The 22,365-nt window shown below is 43.8% G+C and overlaps 1 protein-coding gene across 3 annotated transcripts in view; it reads right to left on the bottom strand.

Moving 5' to 3' along the window:
* The window catches only part of MICU1 (mitochondrial calcium uptake 1), an 84,632-nt gene extending 66,269 nt beyond the window's left edge, over window positions 1-18,363 (bottom strand). For 2 of the 3 annotated variants that reach the window (XM_056495597.1, XM_056495596.1), the window contains exons 1-3: window positions 18,305-18,363; window positions 17,154-17,232; window positions 6,470-6,631 (exon numbers count right to left, since the gene is read on the bottom strand). In XM_056495597.1, the coding sequence (XP_056351572.1) occupies window positions 6,470-6,630 (161 nt within the window). In that variant the 5' untranslated portion in view covers window position 6,631; window positions 17,154-17,232; window positions 18,305-18,363. Of the gene's footprint in view, window positions 1-6,469; window positions 6,632-17,153; window positions 17,233-18,147 lie in introns of all 3 variants that reach the window. The other variant, XM_056495598.1, reaches the window with a different exon arrangement.
* Window positions 18,364-22,365: the final 4,002 nt, after the last annotated feature.

Here is a 22,365-nt window from a genome sequence, read left to right on the forward strand (position 1 = left end):
GCCTGGAACTATGAACGTGGTCATTCACAGCTGTGTGAGTTTGTTTTAAAAGGGCTGCCTTGGGAGAAAAACAAAAACAAACCAAGATTTTTGAAGTCTCCCAAGCTCTAAACAAAAGGCTACACATAATTCATCCTACCAGTTTCCTGGAAAACACAGATGTGGTATGTAGCATGAACAGAAGAGAGTCTGTGTCTGTCTCCCCAGGAATCACAGAATCATGGAATGGTTTGGGTTGGAAGGGGCCTTAAAGATCCTCTAATTCCAACCCTCTGTCCTTCCACAGCTTGCTGCAATCTCAGCACATCAGCTTCCAAGAAGGAGAAATGAGGGTAGGTGTTCCATCAATTAATTTAAATGCTACCAAAATAAAAGACAACTCTCTCCTTATCAGCATCCAATAATTCACTGACAGCAGAGCACAAGACAGATGGGAATGGGCTAAAGAACTGCAAACGTCCACAGTACTGGTGGGAAGAAGACACTTCATTATTTAAGGAATGGTTTGGGTTGGAAGGGATCAGCTCAGACAAGGGTTCAGAGGTTTCTAGCTCACTGTGGGACAGAACACAGCTCCATTACAGGGGTCTGATGTAATAAAACACACAAATGCTCACTGAAGAGCAGTATTAATCCTGCCCTTTCAGATAAAAATGGAGTTTTACACGCTTCCTGTTCTGAAAAGGCCCTGAGTCTCAATTTGCCAATATATATTTGTGAGTCTTACAGCAAAGCACCACCTTTATGACCTCCACTGAACCAAACTTTCAGAGACAGCATCCAAACCTGGGTCCTCCACAAGTATCTTAAGATATGGAAATTATTTCCCTGGAACAGTCTGGCAGCTGACCTCTCTTGGAGCATGAAGTCCATGCTGGCACCTGTCCTGAAGCCTTTCCTGAAAGTTTAATCAGCACTGGCACACCCTTGAGGAGCTGTGGGTTTGGCTGAAAAATGCAGCTGCCAGCTGAGGCTACACCAGCAGCACTGACATGGAAAGTCCCTGTGCAGGCAGGATACCCATCTTAAGTAGCTCTGAGGGAGTCTCTTGGGAAAAGGGGACAGAAAAGCAATAGGAAATCAACTGCTTATCTCCACAACTAAGCTATTCCATAGGAAAGATGCTGGAGAATAGCTGCATCAGGAAAGATTTGCTTGACTGACAGCTAGCAGACCAGGGAAGGGATAGATGAAATTGAAAAATCAAACATTTTCAGCACATCCCACGCATTCCTTCAATCCATCAGGCTGTCAAGTCAGTTGCTCCAGTGATACAGAGAGAGGCTGTTTGAATACAGTCAGCTTTTTCCTCCCTCTGGTTTATCCAGGTAATTAACTCTGCTCCACAGGTCACATCACCATCCAGGAAAATGAGCTCTGAGGAGAAAGGCAGAGGCTGTAGGCTGATTCTGAAGCAAGGTTTAAACAGCTTTTCCTCACCTCCAGGCCACTGGCCAAACTACTCACTGAATTAACCACTGAAGGAGCACCTTCTCTGTGTATTTTACCACCCTCTGCTGAAATCCTTGGCTTCCAACAACTTCCATACTCAGCTCACATAAAAAAAGCCTTTCAGTGCAGATGTCAGAATATGGCTGGGTTAAAAAAAAAAAAAAGTCCAAAACTCCAGAAATATCCACCCTGCTGGACTCCCCTCAGCAAGTGAAGACTCTCTCTTCCCCTGTTTGATGAGGCTGACTTTCCAATGGAATTCCTGGTGCTGCAGCTTCTGAATGAAATGAAAATACAAAGCCTCTCTTCACTGTGTGCCAAGACCAGCTGCCAGCCTTTCCCCATGGAGTGTGCCTGTCCTGGATCCTGAACACTACTGCTATGCTTCAACCATTCTGATCTCTTCAGACTTTTTTTCCTCTCCAGTGAACTGAATTCGAATCAAAGACTATTTCCCACCCACTTAGCAATATCTCCTTTGAATCCTTGGAGAAAGCCAACAATCAAGTGTAAGATTAGATTCCTCATCCTTCCCTAGAAACACTGAACTACCAGAGGTCTGCAATGATAAATTCTCTCTTGGGGAATCATTTTTAAGAGAGCCAAACACATACAACCATAGGATATACAGGCAGGAAGGATGCTGGGACTCACACTGGGCATTGGCACAACACCCCAAGTTGCATCTTCCAATGAACCACAACCCCTTCCTTGAAAGTATTTTTCATCTACGAATGACAGAAGCAGAACAGTGTGAAAAAAATCACAAAGCTTTGTGCCAGAGATAACAGTGCTCAGTTATTCTAATCCTGAAGGCAGTAGCAAAGCTCTCAGCTATCAGTTGCTGTTCAGTCTCAGGAGGAAATGGAAGAGATCTAACAAGGAGTTAGGCACTCAGGAGTCAGCAAAGATGCTGCCACCAAACCAGAGGCAGGAGGGAGGAATCCTGCCTGACACATGTTGACTAAGAGTTGCCATTCTCCCTGTATGTAAACATCTGGAGACATCCCAGGGAGGTTTAAAAGCCACTTAAGACTTCAGGACTTTCATGCTGTAATGCAAAAGCAAGTTTGGACATTCATAAAAACAGGCAACCTCCAGGGATCAGGAGAACTTTCAGCAAGGAGCTCTGTCTCATCCTCAGCTCCACATTCAACATTAAATTAGTTACCTGAAACTTTAATAAGAAATTCACCAGAGAGGATGAAGAGCCACAACTCAATTTTTCAGTGTGCTGCCACACTCACAGGGCTCTTTCCCACTTTGATTCCCTCCTCATCTCTCACATACTCAACACTGGCATAAATTAGCACAATGAATTTGTGGCAAGAATTTCACACAGGCAATCACCCCAATGACACATGCTGCAGTGTCCTGACATAACCCCAATATCCTTGTGAGCTATAAATCTGCTATTTCTTAATCCAGGAGATGCTGCTTTCATTCCCAAACAGAGCTCACCGCAGTGGACTATAGGGCTGTGCCTCCAGGATCTGATCCTTTCCTTCCCTAATGTCCATGGAGAAAAACTCCAGGATTCAGCCAAAAGACAATGGAAAGAACACAGTGTTCCTTCAAGACACCAAATGTGTCTTTAAGCCTAAGGAAAAAACCCTCAGCACAGCAATCCCGAGGATAGTCTCTTGAGTGTGTCACCTCTCACAAAGAATTATAAAAAAGCACAGAACCACAAAATGGTTTGGGTTGGAAGGGACCTTAAAGATTGGCTTCTTCTATTCCCATGACATGTAAACACATGAGAGGTCTAAAAACAAACTCACATGGATAATACCTATCCACCTACATGGATAATACCTACAACTTCTCATCTTTTCTCCCATACACTAGGTTAAGTTGTACCTGACACATCTATAGCTATAAAACAGGTTTCTCCCCTCTTGACTATGATGTATGTGGTTTCCTTTGTTTTACTGCAAGAGAGATTTTTTTAAAGTCTGTTTCAGCTGGCATAAGATATTTCCAGCAGTTCTCCCATTAAAAATGTATTCTAAGCAAATTACTCTAAAACCCCCAGGACACTGGTGAAAAAAAAAAACCAAAAAAACAGTGCATTCTTAACCAGAGTTATACAATCCCAAAACAGTTTGATTTGGAAGGAACTTTAAAGATCTTCTAGTTTCATGGTCAGGGACACCTCCCACTATCCCAGATTGTTCCAAACCCTGTCCAACCTGGCCTTGGACACTTCCAGGCAGCCACAGCTCCTCTGGGCACCCTGTGCCAGGCCCTCACCACCACCAGGGAACAATTCTTTCCCAATATCTAAACTAATCCTGTCTTCTGGCAGTGGGAAGCCATGAACTTGCTCCAACAAGGTCCATGTCTGTCTTATGCTGAGGTTCCCAGAGCTGGAGGCAGCAATTCCCAGAGCAACACCAGTGTCCTGCTCTTATTCTCACCACTAATTTATTCACACAAGGATAAAAAAATGGATCATGAAGTATTTTCAGTCCATCATGAAGAGCACTGGTAAGACTGCTTACAGAGACCCCCAAATCTACCTTTGCTCCCTTATTTCCCTCAATGTTAGACTGATTAACAAGCTTCAGCACCAAAATACCAATTTAAGTGCTCTCAGATGCCCCCAGATTCAACCAGGAAGGGTTGTGACACGAAGAACAGACCTGCAGCCACTTCCTAACACTCCACAAGGGCATCAGGAACTAGAGAGTACAAGTTTTACACCAGGATCAGTAACAGAGTATTTTTTACAAATGTTAAGCTTGCCACAAACTGTGAGGTTTAGTACTTCTCATATATTAGTGCCTCATTTAGAGTAGCCAATGACTGCACCAAGATTAATTTCAATTAATTCAGTTCATTATGCCAATGCCCAGATACTTAATTGCTTCTCTTGCCAGCTGGAAATCCTCAGAGTTTAAGTTATTGCTGAGAAAGTGTAAACTTCATTAGTCTTCTAAGCTCAGCTATTTGCACTGCTCAAGTATTCCTCACCACAGGAAAACTGAGCAGTAAGAGCTATTCCTGTTGTATAATAATTTAGAGGAGATACATTCCCCAAAAGCCAGGACTTCCTGGAGGGCAGGGAAGGCAACAAGACCAACACTTACCTTCAATGGACCAAACAAAGATCCCACCAACCCACCTCCCATCTTAGGAAGACACAATTAAGTCTATTTTGCATTATACAACCATAGGATTTTTCCATATTTTTCTCTCAGACTTCACCTTACAGTCTCCACTTGAGAATTCCTGTTTTTCTTCACACCATCATCATCATGTACTTATCTAGCCCAAGAAACTTAAAATTTCCAACTGCTTCTTGATCTGGCTTGTTACATCTTTAATGCCTAAGCTGTAAAGAAATATCTACATATTCATCTCTTAATTAATTATACTTACTGCTACTTCCTGTACTAACTCAGGGCACACCTACCTGAGTAACTCAGGATGTCATTACAAACACTCTGTACTCACCTGCTCAAACTCTACTGATCACCTAATTTCCATCTTCAGAAAGACAAAGGAAATTCCTTATTTCTTTAAACAAGGCTAAAATGCCCACTTGAAAGTCCATTTGAAACTTCCACAGACTCCAGTATGAAGAATTTTCTACACAAAACATATCAGTTTAGTTCCTTGTTTTATTCAGCAGCTTTATGCCAAGTAATTAAATTAATATTGTAAGCTTGGGTGCACTTTTATTTTGTAGTTGCTGACGTTGAGGATTTATTTCATGGCTCAGATAGGAAAGGAATACTTGAAAGTCTGTACAATTCTATTTAGTGCTTTATGGATTTATAAAAGATGAAGGAGATAGAGCAAGGAAAGGCAAAACAAGTAATAACAGCAAGTCAGCCTCTCCAGATTGATGAGAGTTGTGTCTCTCTGACTGATTTCTATCAGTCCTTGCAGCTGAGGAAAGTGCCCAAGGGCCTCCAAGGAACAGCAAAGTACTCCAGGAGCCAAAAATCCTTCCCTGAAATCCATCCCTGGCCCAGCACTCCACATAGCACAAGCACCATTCTCCTGATAAAAGCGACACCAGCACCTGAAAATTTAGCTGGTTTTAAAAGCAAAGGAACCTGCTACAGAAGGGAGATATTAACTCTGTGTCTCTGGGACAACTTTACACAGGACATGGTGTCCTACTGATTTTCTGACTGTGTTGAGGGTAAGATTTGAAGTGGAAAAAACCTCACTTGCTTCCCTGCTGGAAAAGGGGCATTATCCTGGCCATTCCCTCAGAGGCACTGACTGCATCAGTGCAGATCATTAGCAAAATGCAGCACAAAACTGGATCACAGTGTTCTTCCTCCACTCAGCAACTCCTCTTAGCAGAGAGTTGGGTTTGACAGCTCTAAGGAACAGCCAGAACAATTCCCATCACCTTTCTCCCACTTCATTAAAACTAGAGCCTTCTAGCCACAGGTGAGCAGAAAGCCAGCAACAAATCACCTGAGCATTAGAATGAAAAGAACACAGGCTTTCAGCAAATACTTTATTTTTACAGTCTAACTGCAGTCATGTGCTTGAGTGACACTGCTGGTGCCATGCTGCTCCCATGGGATGGAAGAGGAGTCCCTGTTTTACTTCAGACATTCTCCCCAGTTACTGGAATGAGCTTTGAGACTCATGAGGTGTCTTAAGGCTCTGACCCTTAAAATCCACATAAACCCTGTGTGCTGCTACCTTCCCACCAAAAGACACACTGTCCCCTTCTGCTCCTCTGCTGCATTTTATACATGAAAGCAGCCAGCAGACCACACAAAAAAAAAACCAAGAGGAGCAAACCCCGCCCCTGTTTCAACCAGAAGCTGTGAAAGCGAAGGTTTCTCTCTTCGCACCACCACAAACCACCAGGCAGGGAGGAAACCACATCAAAGAGCCCGTGTGAGACAACGCCTTAGCCCCGAGCTCTGTGCATCCCTGAGCACTCCCGGCAGGGAATCCCCCCCAGCCATTCCATCCGTGCAGCAGCAGCACCGCAGGTACTCACCGGGGGCAGAAGAGAAATTAGATATACGTGTATTACCTCTGCCAGAGGAATCTGGCGCTTGCTGTGGCCGCAGAGGTCCCGAGGAAAGCCGCCACCAGGAGCCTCCGCCGGGCGCCGGCGTGCGGGGCTGTGCCGTGGTAGCGCCGCGACACCGCCGCCAGCCCCGCGGCCACGGGCACGAACCGCAGCCGGAACATCCTGCACAACGAGAACTGCTTCAGGGAAACAGCAACACAAAGCTTCCCAGTCCTGAACCCAGAAAGGTTTCACAGATTAAACAGCTTTCGGTGTGTGTCGGGTTGATGTGGCCAGAAATGTTGAAGTGGGTGGGGCAGTGACCCTGATCTCCTGGCACATATTATCTGCTAATGGGCCATCTTTGAACCGGCTGGGCAATCATCTTTATCTTTCCCACAGCCCATCCTCCCTCCAGGAAGATATCATCTGCTGCTGGCCCATTCAGTCCCACTGCATGACTGATAAAATTCCATCATCCCACTGGGAGATGCTCCAGCCAGGGGAGCAGCCAAGCCTTTCCTACCCAGATAAAAACTGAGATTTTGGACAGCAAGTTATCCATCTTTCCACTGGATTCCAGAGGAAAGCCAGACCTTTCCACATCATCCCTGCACCTTCAGAGGAAACTGCACCTTCTGCAGGAGCACTGCTGCAGCTGAACTACATCTGCCACTGCAGGAGGATGCAGCCACCACTGAATGGGACTGTGCCAACACCCTGACTGACTGACGGGTGTCAGCTTGGATTCTGACTCTGGCAGTGCTTGGGATTGTTCTTTGTAATACTGCATTTCTATTTTAATTTTCTGAGTAAAGAACTGTTATTCCTAATTCCCATCTCTTTGCCTGAGAGCCCCTTAATTTCAAAATTATAATAATAATTTGGGGGAAGGGGGTTTACATTCTCCATTTCAAAGAGAAGCTCCTGCGTTTATTGGCAGACACCTGTCCCTCAAACCAGGACACAGTGTTAGCTGTTGGCACATACCTGGCTGACACAACCAACTGTTTATCAGCATTACTCCAATTCCTCAGCCTTTCCCCAAAATCCTCATCAAGAGGGAATCTAACCCTCCTGCAAATGTTTGAGGCCAGGCTGGATGAGTCTTGGAGCAACCTGGTTTAGCAAAAGTGTCCCTGCCCTGCAAGGGGTTGGAACTGGATGATCTTTAGGGTCCCTACAAACCCAAACCATTCCATGACACCATGAAATATTTCCAATTTCCAAGGCATGGAAGATGGCAGCTAAGAGCCACTTGGCCAGAAGAAAAGTTACAGCTGGGTCTTAAAAGGCAAATTTAGCCAAATAACAAGCAAATCTATCAAACAAAACCCAACCCAGGCATTTGAATTTTCCTAAGAAAACGCTACTGTTCTTAAATCCCTTTTGTTTAGCTAGCCTGGAGCAAAACATTTATATTCAACTGTAAGTACAGGACAAGTTTCAAAGTGTCAAAACTTATAAAATACAATCCATACCCCATTACACATGCAACAGAACAGAGACAAATGGGATAGCAGAGCTACAAATCTAAACATAATTACAAGAGAGAAAAAGGAACCACAGAAACACCACTGCATCACACAGCAGCTGTAGGAGGCAAAGCATTTTTTGGTTGCTCACAGGATTGGAGGCGAAGGGTAAATGCTGCCTTTGAAAAGAAAATTTGCTGCGTGTTCTTGTGAAATAAAGGTTTCATTTCTGAGGCAAATGCAATTTTTTCAAGCACAAGGTCAGCCTTAAAATTTGGAACAGAATGGTAAAGGAATTCCCAAAAAAACACAGAAGAGAAGAACAGCAGCTTAATTTTTCCTTTTATTCTCCATTCTTGCCATTCTACTCACATATTCCCAGGCAGTGAATAACCACAGAATAGAAAAATAAAGCCATATGTATTGTTTTTCTGTTAAACTATTAACTTCCAAAAATGAGGATCCTGGGAGCTGTCTGTGCACACACCTCTCACATGTGTGGTGCCACTTGCTGCAGGTCAGGATTCCACAACAGAGAGATGTGGAATTTGGGATGGGAACAGAGGAAGAGAAGATAATCAAATATTCAGCAGATAATTTTGAGGGCTGGAGCTCAGTATCTTTTAAGGCCAGGAGAAACCCTTGAATATTGCTTTTAAATTTCTGTTGTTGTTATTAGGGATGGGATTAAAGAAATGAGAGATGGAGACTTAGGTGTTTATTAATTCTTATTTATGTTACAGTGAGTGTTATAGTATTTTTAGCTAAAAAGTTTAAAATGGTGACAGGGTGACATATTTCACTTGTTACAAGGTCTTTTAAGGCTTAATTGTTTAATTAAGAACTAATACTTAGTTTTATTTTTGACTAATGACTAAACACTTGTGACTTGCAGTGCAGCATTTTTTATACAATTAAAAAGGTTCCACCTATACCCATGAAAAAGAAGGTGAAGAAAGAAACCTTTGTTCTAAAATTTTCATTTTACTTTATACTTATTGCTATATTCTAGAACTTCAAATTCTAAGTTTTCTACTATGTGATATTAAACATTTTTATTCAAACTAGACACCATATTTTAGTTCTATTATTTAGTTCAATCTGAGAAGCCTTCTCTAAGGCTTAAGCTCAAAAGTAGTGTTCTTTTGGAGGTCTGTGCCTGACAGCACAGAAAGTTCAAAACTCCCAGTTCCCAGAGTTCCAAAACCTGAAGACTTCACAGCACAATCAAGCAATGAAAAATCATTAACAAATCCCTTATCAGTGGGCTTTTTTCCTATCAGATTAAGACTTCTGCCCAGTCCTGGCACAAGGGAGGTGGAGGTGACAAAGCCACAGGCTGCCCATCCATCCCCACCCTGGCTTATGGGCAAAGAGCACAAATTTCAGTGCTCACAGTGAATCCATCCAAACAGCATCCATTTGCTATTCATCTGTGCTCCTATTAAAACTGGCATTATGGCTTTGTTTATTCCTTTTCAAATAAACAGGTTTAAAATTCAAGTGTTAATGGAATGCAGCCAGCTAACAGCACTGATTCTCCAATCCTCTCCAGTTCTAACAACAATGAGATGGTTATGAAAAACAACTCTGATTTCAAATTTTAAATTATTTCCACTCTATGCAAATCTGATGTTCCCATTTCGTCTCCAGGGCTGAATTTCTGTTCCATATTCAAAGGAAAATCTGCATGTGTTACTTTCCCCAAGAAGCTATCCTTGCCCTTTCTAGGGTTCCCCATCCAAATTACAGCTTTATATTCCTAGCATGTATTGGATAAGGGAAATATTGCCAGTATCATTTAATCAACCAAAATGAAAATTAAACCCCACAGCGTTTACTTGGGAGCTTGAAGAGATTTTTCACAACATTTCTGATTGTTGGCTTTAGTGCTGCATAAATGTTTACTCTGCTTGAGCCTTAAGAAACACTAAATTATCTGCTTTGTCCAAGCAATCTCCATCCTTGGTTCTGCTGGGATGTTTACCCAGAGTGCTCACTTGCTAGCAACTGCCTGAGAGAGCTGAAAGCAGCCAGTTCTCACAACAGCTCCAAAATAAAAAGCATCCTTATCTCAGAACAATTTAAAATATCCCTTTGGAACATAAATTTCCCATCTGCAATTTCTATAATCTCCCATAATTTTCTTTTTTTTAAAATCAAAAGTGCCATGATATTTGGTATATTTGGTTAAAAACTCCAGGCACTGAAGTCAAGATCACTTGAGAGAGCTGATCCTCACTTTTAGAAATATTAAAAATAAGCATCTTGCCCTGTGCAGCAACAAAAAGCTCAGCACCACAGCTTGCAGTAGAGCAAGGAATAAAACTGAGATCAAGTATAAAAGTCTCATCAACTGATGTGATTACAACTAACAATAAGGAACAACCCCAATTCCTGAATTATTTACTATAATAAAAGATTATTTTTATAGGATACAACAAAGCAGCCCAGAGGGAAAAGAAACCCAACAAGCACTTAAATTTTATGCTTGCTTATTTTCATTATTTTGGAGTTATCATGATGTTCTAGCACTAGAGCTATAAGGAATCTGTAGACTGTATTTATGTTTCCAAGAGATAAGCCAACCTTACCTTAAATTCTTGCTCAGAACAACTCTACAGTTACTTTCAAAGGTTGAATCAATATCCTTGGACAAATTAAATAGCTGGGGCTTTTTTTCCAGAACAGAATGACCCATCTCCTTTTATTTATGCCACAATTCACAGTGGTTTTCTTTTAAGCAGAAGAGTCAAGAGAAAGACTCAAACCCACTAGGAAAACAGGAAAATACTTCTTCCAACACAGGACAAAACAGGTTCCATTCACACTGAGACCACACAGGTCACATGAAAAGAAGAAATGCAACTTTAGTTCAACAGTTACATCAGTTTTGGCTTAATGTGAGTATTTAATTTCCCCAAACAATGACCCTCTGTCTGCTAATCTGCTCTCCAAGGAAACTGAGACAAGCTGTCCACCTCTGCCTCAGCCTTTCCAAAGCCTTAGATTTTTCAGTCCAGGTAAGAATTAGAAGATCCCAACTCTTGCATTCTTTTCAGATAGCAAAAGGGTAGAATGAAAAGACTTGCTCCAGTTTCTCCAGCCCCCTAATTAGCTCCTAATTCCAAGGCTGAAAGCAGTAAGCAGCTCAGCCTGGGGAAAAGGGACTTCCCACACTTGGGTACACCCCAGAACTGAACTTTTTTTGGCCTTGTGGGGATCCAAAGCAGATAAAACATTTGAAACAGAATTTTGATGTCAAAACCAGCCTTGGCAGCACAAGCATGTGAGAGGGAGAACAGAAATTCAATAAACCAGTGGGTGTTTAATTTTTCATCACAGAAGGGGTCACTGGCATTTATTTGAACCATTTTACTGGGACATGGTCAGCCCATGAATTAGTGCAGAATGTCAACTGTAAATTTAAATATTAAATATGCAGGAAGACCTTCTGAAAAAAAAAACAACTGTATTTAGGAGGCACTATTTAAGCATAAAAACTCCTGCAGAGACTGGCTGAGATGGAGTCACTAAGAACTCAAAGAGCTTTCTAGAGCTGTGTGTTTATTAAAAAGCCAAGTTTAATGTTGCCAGAGCACATCAAGACATCCTGACCCAACAGATGCTGTAGGAAAATTCCTCACCTGTTCCCATCTCAGCCCCTGACTGTCAATTATCCCTCAGCTCTGCTCACTGAAGCCAGAGCCAACAGCAGAAGGGTGTGAGAGTAACAGCTCCCAGCTCTCCTGTCTCCATCTTCTCAAAAGGATTGGGAAGAGGGGAAGGAAAAATTAAAATGGGGGAAAAAAAGCACAACAAATCCAATGGAAAGGAAAAGTCAATATGCAGGGGAAAGGGTGAAGCAATTAGGAGAGAAGTTTCACCATTAACACTGAGATTCATAAACCAGAGGGAAAGAAAACCTCATAGCTTCAACCTGCCTCCACTAAAATCAGTCATGACTTCTCCTTCCAGAGAAGCTGTGGCTGCCCCTGGATCCCTGGAAATGTCCAGGGCCAGGCTGGATGGGGCTTGGAGCAGCCTGGGATAGTGGAAGGGGGTTGGTACTGGATGGGCTTTAAGGTCCTTCCCAACACAAACCATTTTATTATACCATGAAATTTGTATAAGAATAACCCCTGAAAAGGTGCCAGGAGATGTATTCCAATCTGGATCCACTCCTTTCCCCATTTCCAAGACAGACCCAACAGCTCCTGCTCTTTTCCCCTCCAAATATCCAGCTTTACCAAGAGCAATTTTGAGATAAAGAATTTCACACCTTACTGAAGTTATTAGCCTACCAAGACACATAAATCAGTTTTGGGAAAATGAAATCTAGCAGCAAAAGTAATTTCTCCTCAGGTAAGAGATTGGGGCAATATTTGATCACATTAATTTTGCTGGAGAGGAACCACATTTGTTTCAGAGCACGATTCAAATTGATGAAGAGTCAACCAAGTATCTATCAATGCAGAAACTTAAGCCATAGCCTGGAAATTTCTTTTAAACTGTCACTGCAGTTCCTAAAATCCTCAGCCCTGGAAATGACCAATCCCCAACTCCACAGCTCTGTAACTACACCCAGCCTCCCCTCAGGGATAATCAGTGACATCCCTCCCCTCATGGCTTTATTCTGCCACATAATTGTACTGATTTTCAGAGCTAAGGAGAGAAGATGATGCATTGCAAACACACAAGCTTTTAGATTTAACTTTAATAAAACATTTTTATCAATTGCAGCTGGATTATTTTTAAGGATGTAGGACAGCAGCTAGCTTGGGCTTCCCTTGAAAGGGAGACAGGAGTGTTTACATCTTTGGTGCCACTAAACTGGCAGAAGAAATTTGGCAAATTCAACAGCAGCCCCAAATTTAACCTGGGAGCTGAGTCCCAGAAGATGTGAGTGGATGGATGCAGCCACCACAAAGCACAGCTTTGGAGACACAAATGAAAAATGAGTGTACCCAAACAGAGTAAACTGGGCCCATCTGCTGCAGCAGCACTGAAAATAGCACCTCCAGCAAGGATACAGTATTTCCTTGCTACTTCAGACTGTCAGACTCCAGCAATGCAGCCTTAAACTTCCACAGAAACAAATGCCAAATGCTGCTTTTTCCAGGTTAAAGCTTTCCCTTCCTTTCCTCCACTCAAAATGCAGCACATTCCTTGAGCTTTTCTACCTAGAAAACATTACAGTAAACCCTAGCCATGAAAAACTGCCTAGAAACACCTCCATAGATGTCAGAAGAGCTGTAAAAACAAAAAACAACCAAAAAACTTCTCACCCACTTATTAAAGATAGCAATCCTGCTTCATGAGCTACTTCTGCCTTAATCAGTAGAGTGAAATTTTCTTTTTCCAGTTGCTATATAAACTAAAATAAATAATCAGGGTGCCTTTGCAAACCAGCCACAGGAGCAGGTGCACCAGAGCACAGCTATTTCCACACTGATTTGAGGAGCAAAAGATCAAAGAACTGTTGGCAGAGGGGTAGAAAACATAACACATCTGCCTTTTCCTATAAAAAGTTACAGCCAGCAGGAATGCATCTGCTTAATGGCCTGACTCATTTAACTTGCCTTGCACAATCTCTGTCCATAAGGCATGATTTCCCTGAGAATTCCTAACTTTCCCACAGAATGGAGAGATTCTCCTTGAAGCTCTAGCCACCTGCATGTACCTCACAACAAACATATTTTACTGCTCTGAGATACTTTTTAAGAAATGGCATTTGGCTCCATAAAAAACAGTGTTAACTCCTACTGAATAAACATGAAAAATTAATTCTGGAAGAGAAAAAATTAAGAACAAAGCAAAAGCCTCTCTAGGCTGACAAGGTGGCAGTTAGGCAGGCTTGAGTTATCTGCAGATACAATTCCAGCTCCACAAAGAGACAAAGGTTTTTTGAAGGTAGAACAGACAGTGGGTTGTCTTAGAATTTGATATGGTGAAGTCTGAACTCCTCTGTGACAAGGAGGAAAAAGATTTGTGAACTCCCCAAGAACCTGAATATCACAATGTGGTAGTTTCTCCTTGGCTGAAGTTGCCTTTTAAACAGGAACATCACCTACAACCACATCCTCCTTAAGAAAATGCTTCTTCCTGGCCAAAGACTCATGATTTGGTGGCTTTCTTTTCTACACAAAGAAAATTTAAATTAAAAACATACTGAAACAAACAAACAAAAAAAAATCACAGCACCTGTGTTTCATGCACCAGATGGAGATTGTTTGGTAAATCAGGAGTACAGCACTGCTTTCCCCCAAAAAGGAAAAGCAAGTCTGAATCCCTGCAGTTGCTTTTTCAGCAGCACACTGTTGGATTAGCTTGAACTTCAGAGAGGATAAAAGAACATGGATAAGCCAGGCTAGTGCCTTGTGCTTTTAGAACACAGCCTGAGGAGCTCAGTTTCAGCAGGAAAAAGCCAGCAGCAAACACTGGGCTCCATCCAAGGTGGGCAGGCAGGCAGCACACCTGTCTGTATCACAATTGAGATTTTTGTGAGAAAAAACCCACTGCTCTTCTACCTCCTGATGCAAAAATGCCAGAGGTGGGTAGTCTGCACCAAACAAATGAAAACACAGAAATTGCAGTGGTGGTACAGAACACCAGTGGTCCACACAGACCCTGGGGCTGGCTGGTGTGTGTCAGCACAGCAGCTTTGTCTGCATCAGACAGGCTACAAATTCTGGAGCCACACAGATTCCCAGGGCTCACGTTTCAAGCACAGGTCAGCTGCAACTTGGCTTGTCTCAAACCATGACCTTCTTTCTTGTTGTCTACATGAGGATCTCAGATTTCACTTCACAGGGCTAAAGTAAGAGAAACAATTAAGAATTTAGCTTGAGAGACCTTGGAGCCCTAAAATAAATTGCCAGCCCAAACCTTGAGCCAGTCTCAGCACAAAATTCCCAGTTACAACCATCAGTGCTTTGGTTCTTCCAACCTCATCCTGCCCCACGTTCACTCTTCACATGGTGGGACTACAATTAAAAGCTGCTCTCAAGAGAGGTTAAATCCAAAATTCATGGAAGCAAATGCCATAGCAAGTGTCTCTGGGGAAAAACAAGTCCCTGTACTCACAGACAGGACAGCAGACAAACATAACCCAGAATTTACTATCCAAGGACTTTTCAGGTAAGTCCAAGGAAGCCACAGTAAAACAATCCATGATCTAACAGTCTATTTTCCCTCTTTTAAAGGATCTTAAATCTAAAACTAAGAGGTGAGGCTGCCACAGGCTTTGGATGGTGTGTGCTTAGGGAGACAAAGTGCCTCAGGCTCTACTCACTTTCTGCTAAGGATCAGTGTATTTTTTACTTGAAGTGTCAAATGCATCACCCTAAAGATAAATATTCATCCTCAGCCTTTCAGTAGTAACAAAAGAGCTGGAGAATGATTTTGGACAAGGACATGGAGCAAAAGCACGAGGGAGAATGGGTTCCTACTGTCAGAGGGTAGGGTTAGATGGGATATTGGGAAAGAATTCCTTCCATGTGAGAGTGGGCAGGCCCTGGCACAGGCTGCCCAGAGAAGCTGCCCCTGGATCCCTGGAAGTGTCCAAGGCCAAGTTGGACATTGGTGCTTGGAGCCACCTAGGATAGCAGAAGGTGTCCCTGCCCATGGCAAAGGGTGGAACTGGATGATTGTTAATGGCCTTTCAAGATTCTGTGTTTAAGAGGGAGCCACACCATCTGCACCACACTTTTCTTAAAACAATTCAGTTTAAAAAAGAAAGGCAATATTCATCTCAAAGATGTACAACAACCCAAAGAGCCTGGGTAACTGCTTCCTGCTAAATTATCCTAAACAACATCATCCCACCTGAAGTCACATCTACACCAAGACACTTTTTCACTGCCACCCCTTCAATGTCCCAGCAGGAAAACACAGCACCTGGAATTAATATAATTAAGGTTACTTTTACTGTTGTACTCATGTATCATCAGCCCCATTGCACTGAGCTGTGTTAAAATATTGGGTCCCAATATGTCAACTGGGAAACCTGGGAAGAAAAAACCAAGTATTTCCATATCCCAGCTCACTTCAGGAAGTGTTACTGCAGCAACTGGAACAGCATAAATCAATGTGTTTTTATTATAAACTTAATATGACTGCTACAGAACTTATTTTGCTCAAGAAAATAAAAATGGTTATTTCCACATTCCAGATCTAAACATGCTGATGGCTCCCTCAGCTATCCCCTGAAAAATGTAACATTTCTGAGCTGCTGCTTCAAAGCCCTGCCCAGCCTTCAAATGATTTGCAAGTCTTGCAGTCTGAGGACAAAGGGATCATCTCTCCTCAAACTTTACCATGAGTTTGCCCAGGAGCCTGCACAGAGAAGTGACACAGCCACCAGTGACACACAGGGCACTCCAGAGGGTCTCCAGCACACAGACAATAATGATAGAATGATGTGCCTTGATTCTTTTTCCTCCAGAACATGGAATTTCAGCTTCCTTGGTTCAGGAAGCATTAGGGAATATCACAAAAGTTTCTGCAGGAAATGGGTCATTGGGAGAACAAGCCACTTCCACAAGGAAATAAAGAGGGGTTACATGAGCTTAAGGTTCATTATAAACACCTTCCACTATCCCAGGGTGCTCCAAGCCCCATCCAGAGTGGCCTTGGATATTTCCAGGGATCCAGGGTCAGCTCCAGCTTCTCTGGGCACTCTGTGCCAGGGCCTCCCTACTCACACATGAAGAATTTCTTCCCAATATCCCATTTAACCCTGCCTTCTGACAGTGGGAAGCTGTTAAATGCTCTGTTGCTCCAGATGGACAAATGCATAATTTAAGTATCTTTTATTAGCTTTAGTGGTATTTTTGTTGGGGCTTTTTTTATACCTCCCTATGTTCAAACACACTTTTAGTGAGCACTTGATGTTTTTTTGGTGTTGGGAGTTTTCTTGCATTTTATGAAAGTGGCACAGCTGAGGTTGGGTTGACAGAAAGCTACAGGCAGACAAATTTTTTTTCCAGGGCTCACTGTGGTCTGGAAGCACTTGCACCAGGAAAGTCACCACAACTTTGCACTCTGCAAAAAAAAGGCAGCTCATTCTTCTACAGCTTTAAAAAAAGCCCTAAGAGAACACTCCAGGACAAGAATAATTCTATACAGGGTGTATTAAGGGTAACAATCAGCCAAATGATTGATTCACCAGTTAAAGCACCTGAGAGCAGTGAGTTGCACAGCCCAGCACTCAGCAACACCATCCTCACCTGCAGTGTATTTGCTCCCAGTTTGCAGCTCAAGAGGCCACAGAGAACACAGGGAAGTATTTCTCAGCTGGGCCTTGCTCTAAAAACGAGAAAGAAACATCATAAAGATCATAACTTTGTGTTGCACTCAATTTCCCTCCTGGCAGTCGTGCCCTGCAGTGCTCACATGTATCGACCTCAGGAAATGCATCTCAGACTGAGCCAAAAAAAGCCAAGAGGAGGAAAATGGTCAACAGCTGAATAAAGGAATTAAAGATAAGCCAGGCCTTTAACTCAAGCCTGAGCTGGCAATGAGGATTCTAAAGGATAAACCTGCAAAAATCCTGCCTGGTTTGACCTGCCTACAGCCAGATTTACCATCTTTCCCAAGCAGCTCATTAAACTAGAGGCAAGTAGAGAACACATAAATCATGTTGTGATAAACATCAGGCATTTCTGCGCTCTGAGCAGTTTATTAACTCAAATTCACCCTCAAGGTTTTCCGACACGAACTGCACATCAAGCACAGCCGGGGCCATTCAGAGGAGTTAAAGCTTTAAAGAGCCTCCATCAAGACAAAGTGGTTTGACATGAGCTCTAACACACGGCGATAACTCACACAGCCCGGCGATCCCACAACCAGCAAGAAAACCAACCCAAACTTAACTCAGAGCTCCCCAAAACACTCCTTGCAAGGCCCAGAACAGCGGCGGGATCCTTTTTTTCCTCTGAGCCCCAGACCCGCGGGTTTATTTCCCAGGCACAGCGTTTGTTATTACGGGACTCGGGGATGGAGAAGCCAGACGAACACAGCCCGAGCCCCGAGTGTGCGGGAAAACCTGGATTTCCCAAACAGCAGCTCAGCCTCAGCCCCGGGGCCTGAAATCCCTTAACCCCAAGCCCCCTCAGTCCCCTGAGTCCCTCAGCTCCGGGAGGCAGGACTCTCCTATTCCCCGAGACCCGCTTCCATCCCCGGCAACCCCTCCTCAGCCCTCAGAGCTCCCCTCAGACCCACATTCCAGGGCCTTCCTCGGACACTACCCCAGTTCCACGTCCTAGATCACTCAGCCCGGTTCCCCATCAACCCCAAGGCCCGGAATACCGCAGCCCCGGGGCTCTGAAAGCCCCAACCCGGAGCCGCCCCCTCCGGTTCCCCTCAGGGCCGCGCTCACCTCAACCCCGCCGCCGCTGCCGCCGCCCCGCCCCGCCCGCCGCGCGCGCTTCCGGGGGCGTGGCCTGCGCGCAGGGGGCGTGGTTTGTGGTGGTGTGGGCGTGGCCTGCCGGCGGGGGGCGTGGCCTCGCCGTGAGGGGTCGCTGCGGGGTTGGGGGCGTCCGTGCGTGCGGAGGGGTTCAGAAACTTCTTTGTGTAGCTTTTATACAGCCTGTGGTGAGTGTTCCTACGGGTCCTGTGTGTAGCGACTGAGGGGATTGGGTATAGGGCCTGAAACAGCGCGTGTGGGGCCTCAGGGGTTTAAACACATGGAGTGGAATGCCAGTATACGGGCTCTCAGGGGCCCATAAATATATATATGTATATGGGTTCTGTGAGGTCCATATATAAGGTCTGAGGGGCCCACCTTTCTGTAGATAGTCTGAAAGGTCTGTATATAGGGTCTGAGATAGAGGCTCTGAAGGTTTCTGAGGGACCCATATATGTATATATGTGTATATATATATATGTATATATATAGGTTCTGAGAGGTCTATATGTAGTGTTTCAGGGGCCAGAGAGACAAATAGCCAGAGGCTCTGAAACGCCTGTAGATGGGATCTGAGGAGCCTATATGTATACATAGATATAGATATAGATATATAATATATATATAATATAATATATATATATTCTGAAAGGTCTGTACATAGCCTTAGAGGCTTATCTATCTATGGTGCATATATATATATATATATATATATATATACACACATATACATATATACATATATTTATATATTCTGAAAGGTCTATATAGTATCAGGGTCCTATCTATCTATGGTATGTATATATTTTTATATATATATGTACTGGAAGGTCTATATATAGTATCAGGGTTCTATCTATGGTATATATATATATATATATATATATATATATATATATATATATATATATATATATATATATATATATATATATATATACTCTGAAAGGCCTGTCTATAGGGTTTCAGAGGATTTGATATATCTGTACAACCATAGAATGTTACAGAGTTGGAAGGGATCTTGTTCTCCCACTACCCCAGGCTGCTCCCAGCCCCATCCAACCCAGCCCTGGACACTGCCAGAGATCCAGGGGAACTACAGCTGCTCTGGGCAGCCTGTGCCAGGACCTGGCCACCCTCGGAGGGAGGAATTCCTGCCCTCTCCAGGGTCGTGGGTGGGTGTGGCAGCAGCTGCAGCCGTGCCCAGTGGCCCAGGAATGGGATGGCAGCGGGAAAGGAAAGTGAGAAAGGCATGCTGGGGTCATGTGCACCTTGGCATCTAGATCAGAGGGAGGATTCACTGCTGGGCAGGCTAATTTTAGGTATTTTAATTTTAGTTGCTTCCAGATGCCTCTTAGGCTGTCTCTCCTCAGGCTTTAATGTACCCCCCCCAATTAAAAACCACATTTTCTGGAGGCATAAATAGACAGTGATTGCTCTTGAGGAATCCAGGAGGATGCTGAATCCTGACACTGTGTTGAGGGGATTTTTAGGATGCTTTTGGCAAGGCTTAAGGGGATCCCAGAGGTTTAGAGGGGTTCTCTGTGGGGCTGAGGTCTGGCCATGTCCAGATCCCAAAAAGGGGTGGGAGAAGCAGCCAGAAAACACTGGCATGTTTGGGCAACTCAGGTGTGGTTTGTGATGAGACAGGGATCACCATCCTGCCCAATCCAAGGGAATTTTCTCCTCCTATCCTATTGCTCCATGAGAAACTGGGCAGTGCTCAGCCTACAGAAGGTGGCTAGTACCATTCCTTTATTGGCAAGTAGACTCTGCCCCCCATCTCAGGGCTGTGCTATTTTATCTGCAGCAACCTGGAAGCACCAGCCTTTCTTCTGAATAAAAGGAAATAAAAAGCACTTGAACCTGAGATCCTCCTCAATTTCCTCATCCACCCATGCCTGATGCACCTGCAGGATTTTGCATAAATCTCCAGGTGCCTGATTCTGCTGTATCACATCCCTGGACATCTGCAGGAGCAAAATTGTCTAATCCTAAATTTAAATAACACAGAGAAAGTGATGAATCTATGGGCTAAAAGATAATATAGTTTTTTTGTTTCTTTCTAGCTGATTTATTTAATCCAAGCACTTTGGGGCATGAGCAGGTTTTCCAAAGTGATGGCTTTGCCCATGGCATATCACACACCCACTTTCTCTTATACCAGTGTTTTATTTGCAGGAGGGAACAATCCATGTCCCTCTCAGCAGTGTCAGGATGGTTGATGAGGGTTTGAAACCTAAGTTTTCCACTTCAGCCTTTCCCACTGCAATAATATTAATTGCAAACCCTGGTGTGCTTTTCCCCAGCAATTTTTCTTGGGAGCAACTTTTCAATATTCAGTCAGCTGTAATTATAAGCACCAGGAAAAAGTCTTGTTAAATACATTATTTTATTTAGGTTTTCCAAGAGTGGAAGATGCTTCTAGCAGCAGCTATTTGACCTAAAATGACAGGGTTTCATTTTGGTGCCAATATCCTCACCCCTCTCTTTCTCTGTGCCTTGGGGAGCTGTTCCCTGCTGGCTCATTTAATTGCCTGGGGTATTGATCTCAGGGCTCACATTTAATTCCCATTTTTGTGCTTTGTAATGAGTGCCCACACACTCAGCACAGGTTTGCTAATGAATTTTTGGCCTTTCTGCTGCCCTCTGCCTTTGCTCAAAGCCCATCTTCTCCCATCTGTCAAATATTCCCTGGAAATGTATAAACTCTGCCAAAACATTTTGCTTTCGGTGATTCCCAGCTCCTCTTTAATGACAAATAAATATCTAAATGCAGAATATGAATGGTGAGAAGAGGTGGCTCTGCCCCCAAGGGACCTTCCCCATCCTGGGCCTTCCTTTCTCCCCCTTTCCTGCCTTTCCAGTCTTTCTTTCCCACCTCACCCAGGCTGCATTAACCACAGTTTGGCCATTTTTAGGCTTTGAATCCCACTGTGCTGGGATGCTGGGAACTGTCCCAGGGAGAGGCTGATGTTGCAGAGAGGGACAAACCCTGGCTGTGGTCCATGAGGTGACTCCTTTGCCAAGACGTGCTCAGGAACATCTTCCACTGTGGAGTCATCACTGAGGACTTTGCTACTCAAAATCCTTGTTTTGAAGCATTTTTCCTTTTGCCATCAGTTTCCAACATGACAGGATAAATACAACAAGCAGGGATCCAGCAAAGACTCTGTCTGGTCTGAGCAATGAAGCTCAGGAACAGCAGCTGCTGCAATTTCTCTCCTTGATTTTCCAAGAAAATGCAAATAATCATTGAAATGCTGAATGTGTGAAGTTGGAAAGACAGTGGGTAAATCCTTGCAGGAGGACACAGTCAAGGCTTCAACCACTTTTTCCCAACCAACAAAGAGGAAGAAGGGAAAGCTCATCTCTGCAGGAAAAATCCAGCCAAAAATGAGGGTTGAGGATTTCTCAGGGACAAACTCCAAAATGACATTGCCAGAAGAAAAGCTTCCATCAGGACTTGTGGAAGGCAGCACTGGAGGGAGGTGGTGATGGAAAAAGGAGTGTTGTGATGGAGTGGGTGATGCTGAAGCACATCTGTGTCATCCCATGACTTGGTCGTGCTCCTCTCCATATTTTTAGAAACACAGAGGGGTAAATAACAGGAATTAAGAGGGAGCTGCCATCAGTGTTGTAGTAACTCCCAGACCAGAGGAAGAAGTGTTTTCTAAGTAATTCAGGTACATCATCTTTCAAGAGAAAGCTGAGCAAAGATTGCTTGTTTAGCCCAGGTGCTGCAAGGTCTCTGCTGGCAGCCCAGCCCACCATATCTGAAATGTATATATATATATAAAATTGAAACTGCTGATCTGATCCAGCACCCCAAATCCCTGTGCCACCCCCACACTGCATCCCCAGGGCCATGCTGGTATCTTTGCTGCACCCCATCTTCCTGCAGCCTCTCCTTGGTGATCTCCCTCCCTCCCCAGTGCTCCCCATCTCCTGGCACCCCTTTCCCTAGTGCATCCCACCTCCCTGCACCCCTTTCCCTAGTGCATCCCACCTCCCTGTACCCCCTTTCCCTAGTG

Source organism: Oenanthe melanoleuca, chromosome 6 (genome assembly GCF_029582105.1).
Source record: "Oenanthe melanoleuca isolate GR-GAL-2019-014 chromosome 6, OMel1.0, whole genome shotgun sequence".
Classification (NCBI taxonomy): Eukaryota; Metazoa; Chordata; class Aves; order Passeriformes; family Muscicapidae; genus Oenanthe; species Oenanthe melanoleuca.